This window comes from Gracilinanus agilis, chromosome X (genome assembly GCF_016433145.1).
Source record: "Gracilinanus agilis isolate LMUSP501 chromosome X, AgileGrace, whole genome shotgun sequence".
NCBI lineage: Eukaryota > Metazoa > Chordata > Mammalia > Didelphimorphia > Didelphidae > Gracilinanus > Gracilinanus agilis.
In genome coordinates, this window is record NC_058136.1 from 61,383,861 (window position 1) to 61,389,552 (window position 5,692).

The 5,692-nt window shown below is 57.7% G+C and overlaps 1 protein-coding gene across 1 annotated transcript; it reads left to right on the forward strand.

Annotated features, from left to right (window-relative positions):
• The first annotated feature begins 376 nt into the window (after window positions 1–376).
• Window positions 377–4,100, forward strand: P2RY4 (pyrimidinergic receptor P2Y4). The gene is made up of 2 exons (XM_044682753.1): window positions 377–1,419; window positions 4,025–4,100. The coding sequence occupies exons 1-2, from the start codon at window positions 377–379 to the stop codon at window positions 4,026–4,028; spliced, it is 1,047 nt and encodes a 348-aa protein (XP_044538688.1). The 3' UTR covers window positions 4,029–4,100.
• Window positions 4,101–5,692: the final 1,592 nt, after the last annotated feature.

A 5,692-nucleotide genomic window follows, 5' to 3' on the forward strand; every position in this document is an offset into this window, starting at 1 on the left:
AGGGTGGGGAGGAAGACAGAGATAGTCCTCAGCCAGGCTCTAGTCTACCTGGGGCTGGGAAGGAGAGTAACTTCTGAGATACAAGTGGCCTCACTGGGCCTCACCCTCTCTTTTCTTGGCAGGGAGTCAAGAATCCTGGATTCCGATCTGGCCGTCCTTATCCACTTTGGAGGGCAGAGGCCTCTATAGGTCATCTGTTCCCTGACACGCCCTCCCCATCTTTCCTTGCTCTGCTGCCTGGGAGGAAGGTGAGCCAAGTCGAGGGCCCTTTGCCTTCTTATCTCCCCTTTTAGGAAATTGGGGGGGCATTCCTTGGCCCCAGGCTTCCCTGGGCCTGCCGTGCCCTCCTTTGAACCACCCTCCATTTCTCTAGGCTATGGCCAGCCTAGACACCTTGATGCTCAGCTCTCCCGGCCCATCCCCTGGCCCTGGTCCTGGCAGTGACGACATGGAGGTAGACTGCTGGTTTGACGAGGAGTTCAAGTTCATCCTGCTGCCCGTGAGCTATGCCGTGGTCTTTGTGCTGGGCCTGGCCCTCAACATCCCTACCCTGTTTCTGTTTCTGTTCCGCCTTCACCCCTGGGATGCCACGGCCACCTACATGTTCCATCTGGCACTGTCTGACACGCTCTACGTGCTCTCCTTGCCCACCCTCATCTATTACTATGCGGCCCGCAACGACTGGCCCTTTGGGACTGGCCTCTGCAAGTTTATCCGTTTCCTCTTTTACTGGAACTTGTACAGCAGCGTCTTATTTCTTACATGTATCAGTGTGCATCGCTACCTGGGCATCTGCCACCCACTGCGGGCACTCCGCTGGGGCCGCCCGCACATCGCCAGCCTCATCTGCCTGGCCGTCTGGCTGACCGTGGCTATCTGCCTGGTGCCCAACCTCTTCTTTGTCACCACCAGCACGCGAGGTGCCACCACCCTGTGTCACGACACCACAAAGCCCGAGTATTTTGACCACTATGTCCATTTCAGCTCTGCAGTCATGGTTCTACTCTTCGGCCTCCCCTTTCTGGTTATCCTGGTGTGCTATGGTCTCATGGCCCGGCGTCTGTGGCGGCCCCCGCCAGGCGCTGCCCACTCCTCCACCCGCCTCCGCTCCCTGCGCACCATTGCTGTGGTTCTGACTGTCTTTGCCGTCAGCTTCGTGCCCTTCCATATCACCCGCACCATCTACTACTTGGCCCGCCTCTTGGAGGCAGACTGTCAAACACTGGGCATCGTCAATATTACCTACAAGGTGACCCGCCCACTGGCCAGTGCCAACAGCTGCCTGGATCCCGTGCTCTACCTCCTCACGGGGGATAAGTACCGGCGGCAGCTACAGCACCTCTGTTGCAAAAAGCCAAACCAAGTCCCTGCAGTCTCCTCCTTGGCACTCGTGTCCCGCTCAGAGGATGGCAGCTGCAGGTAGGGCACGACCCTGGTGTACTCCATAGTGAAGGCAGAAGGCTTGGCATATTGGGGATGGACCAGGATGCTGACCCATGGTGACCCATGAGATGGCCTGTGCAGTGCTGGCCCAGGCCTCCCTTTGCCCCCCGTGAGGCCTAGGCTCCAAAGTTAAGGACCTGGCCCTGGAGTGGGAAGGGAGGACCCTCATCCCCGAGTCCTCTCCTTCTCTACCTCTGGCTGGACCTCTGCTAATGGCAGCAAGTCTAGCCAGGACCCTTCCCGTCACTTGGGAGCCCAGAGCGGTTTGGTGCCCCAACAGGGCCTGTCTTTGGAGCCAGCAGACCTGGGCCATGCCTACGTGGGCCTCGGCTTCCTCGTCTCAAGAATGACGGGGCAGGATGAGACTAGCTCTTGGCGCCCGAGTGTCCCGTTTCTGTGTTCTCCAAGCCATACCGTGCTGGTCAGACCAGGGGAGCTTCTGGCCATTTGGGGCTAACCTGATTTCCATAATGCTGATAGACAGAAGGAAAAGCCGGGGCGGGGGGGGGGGGGGGGCAAGTGCCTCTGGGACACTGGGCTAAGGCCTCGAGACAGGCATAATCCCCAGCCTGTGGGATGCCCCAACATCCTCCAGCAGCTCAAATATTCAAGGGCAGCTTGTCAGCAGCTTTGAGTGAGCCCTGGGGCCCTGTCATCAGGGTGGGGCCACGAGGGTCACCCAGACAGCCAGGCCAGGCTGACAATGGCCTTTGGAACAGAGGCTGCCACCAAGGGGGCCTGCCTGCCTCCTTTATACGGCTGTTGGCAGAGACCATGTTTGCCCAACTTCCGGGCTTAATCAAAGACTAGTGGGGTCAGAGAGTGCTCAAGAATGGGGGAATCCACAGGAACTCCCCACTGGCTGGGCTTTCCTGCTTCTTGTCCTGGACTGCAGGAGGGAGAGACAGACAGAGGGACAGAGAAGGACAGCAACAGAGACAGGGAATACCTCTTGAGAGAGGGACAAGTCCCAGTGCCCTGGGGACTCTTGCCCAGGATCAACGCTAAGTCAGGCATTGAGAGACGCCTTGTCTCCAGCCTCTGGCCCTTGGAGAAGGAGGAGCAGAGGGAGCCACAGGACGCCAGGGGCAGTAGTCCTGAGAAGGCGTTCTAGTTCGGGGCTGGCTTTGCCCACCTCTGGATCCTGGCTCTCAGCGACATGGTTTCATGACTGTCCTAAGCCCTCTGGTTGCTCTGGGTATGGTGCTGGCCTCAGAGTGATGAGCCAGGATAGAGGCAGCTAGATGGCTCAGTGGGTTGAGGTCCAGGCCTGGAGTTGGAGTTGGAAGGTCCTGTGTTCAAATCTAGCCTGACACTCCCAACTGGGCAAGTCGCTTAACTCCCACTGGCCGGCCCTTACTTCTCTTCTGCTTTGGAACTGATACCTCGTATTGATTCTAAGACAAAAGGTAAAGGTTTAAAAAAAAGTCATGAGCCAGGCTATGGAGCTCAGTATTTCCTCAGGCAGGTTACCTTCCCTCTCTCTGGGCCTCACTTTTTCCATCTGTAGCTTGGGGAGGGGTTGGACTAAGGCTTCTTGCTCCCTGCTGTCCTTGAGGATTCCCTCCTTAGCTGCCTGCCACGAGGGCTGTGCTGAACCTCTTCTGCTTTCCTCCAGTCTGAGGCCCACAGCTCTCTTGTTCTCCCCTCCTGGCAGCTGACCTGGCTTTCTCTCTCCCTAAGAAGATCTGGGCCATCTGGCCTGGCTTCCCTCAACGGTCCTGCTGCCCGCACCCCAGGAGCTCATCCTTCTCTCCAAGCCCAGAGAGGGAGGGGAGCCCTCTGTGTCTGTGCTCTGAGACTATCGTATGCCTTCCAGGATTCGTCTGGGCTCATGGCAGCATCTTTAGGCCTTCCCTCCCTCCTTACTGGACATTTCCTCTCTCCTCTCAAAAACCAACCCCCAAACTCCTCCTGGATGGCCCACCCTTTCCCCTCCCAGCCAAGCTTCTCTACTCAAAGCCCCTGCGCCCTCCCATCCATCATGGCACCAACAAAGGGCACCTGGCTCTTGCCACTCTTCTCCCTCCGGTGGCTTCTCTGAATCTAAACCCTCCAGCCTTTGCCTCTGTCCCTGCTCAGTGACCCTCCACAGACACACACACACACACACACACACACACACACACACACACACACACTCTCCCATCTGTTGGCTTCCAGTCAATCCAACATGGCCGTTGCATCCAATCGGCTCCTCTCCTAACTTCCTGTCATCTCTGATCATGGTACCAGGATTCTCCTCAGGCTCAAAACTTCAGTCATCCTTGCTTTTCCTGTCTTCTGCTCACTGCCATCCCCTGGCCTGATCCCTCCCTACCCTACTGACTGAACTGCAACCCTTGGGGCTATTAGGGTGGCACCACCATGCCCAGAGCACTAGACCTGGAGCCAAGGAGATCCGAGTTCCAAATCGACCGTAGACAACTGTAAAACAGGGCTTCATAGTAGGCAGCCCTTCCCTCCAGGGTCATTACGAGCATACGATGGGATCCCGTTCATCAAGCCCTTCAAGTGTTCTAGGACTTTGGGTTGTTGCTGTTCTCCTCCTGACTGACCTCTCTGCCTTCCTCTCATACAGATGATCTGGTACATGAAGGAAGACGCATCTCGCACACACATCCTCTGTCTCCTCACGCCATTCCCTGGCCAAAAGCTTGTCAGTAGGTCCTCCCTCGTTAGCTACAGAATCACACTAGTCATTCTCCCCTGCTTTTTCCAACGAGAACTCGGAACCCCAGACAGACCAGTAGGAACGGACTTTCTCTCCTTTGCTACTTCGGTTCCTCCCACCTGGAATCCTTTCCCCGCCACCCGGCTCCCCCGGCCTACCCAGGCTGCTGCAGCCACCGCCGGGACGCCTCTCTTCCCTCTTCGGCCCCTTCTTTCCCGCTGGCGCCAGTGCCCCGGCCGTGATATTCCGATTCTTCGTAGACTATTACTCTCCACGGCAAGGACACTGGAGTGCTCTGCCATTTCCTTCTCCAGCGGAGCCTTTGGCCAGGCAAGCAGAGGGGAAGTAGGTGGCCCAGAGCATACAGTTAGGCCGCGTTGGAGGTTGCAGCCGAACTCGCATCCTCCCGGCTCCGGGCCAGTGCTCTTAACCAGTGGGCCACAGCTGACTCGGGTGATTTCTGGCTGGCGTGCCGGATGTGTTCTTGATTCTTTTCACCTGTGTGCCTGCTAGGCGGCCCTCGCCCAGAGGCTTCTTCGTGAAGGTCTCCCACATCACCCAGGGCAGAGGGCGGATTGGTGGCTGTGTTTCGTGGGCTCTTCAGATTGGAGCCTAGAGGGGTGCGGGGTCTTTTGGAGGCTGCGGAGGAAGATTTCGAGATACAGATGTAGATAGGTAGATAATTGGGGGGGGGGTGGCTGCCTTTCAATTCTTTCCGGATATGAGGCCTCGTCTCTAAATTAAAGAGTACGAGGGGACGTCAGCAGCCACCGTTAGGCCCAACCCGAGCTGGTCCCGACTCTCCATTTCTTCGCCATCTCTTCCAAGTGACTGTCCAACTTTGGCTTGGAAAGCTTGGCAAGAACGTGATGGCGTGAGGTCACGGGGCTGAACCGGAGGCGCCTTCCGCTTAGTCACATGGACCTTCCAGAGCTCGCACTCTGCTCGCCCAGCACTGGAGAACCTGAGGTCTCCCCCGTGCTTGGACCAGCAGGACTTTCTCAAAGGCGAACTTGTCTGATCTATGCAGATGGGAGGGGCTGACCAAGCTGGTTCCCAAAGGCTTTTGTAACCAGGTGCCTTTGCCCCAGTATGTCCTTCCAAAGACGACTGAGCAACTCTTAAAACGAGTGACTTGGGCAAGCCGAATCTTAAGCAAGTCCCTCGTGTCCAGAGAATTGACCCAGCGTGGTGGCCGAACGACCCCAGGACTGCTCAGGTCTGGGTTTCCCCAGAGGTCTCGGGAGGCCCATCACGGCACCTCGAGAGCGGGCCGGGGCTACCAAGACCTCTGGGGAAACCCAGACCTGAGCGGAAACCCCTCGACGGCGTCTCTGACAAGGAGACACCCTGCCTCTCTGTTTGGCGACCTCAGGTGATGGGGAGCCCACTGCACTTGGAGCAGCTTTTGACACCCCACCTTGCCCAGGCAGCTGGCGAAGAAGAAATCCAAAAGGATAGCACCCAAAGCTACTTGCTGCCTCGCGAGAGCCCGAGCCTTGCCCCATCCCTTCCCCCACCCAGCTCCAAACGACCTTCCATCCCTTGCTTCGATGGTTCTCCCCCCCCCCCCCC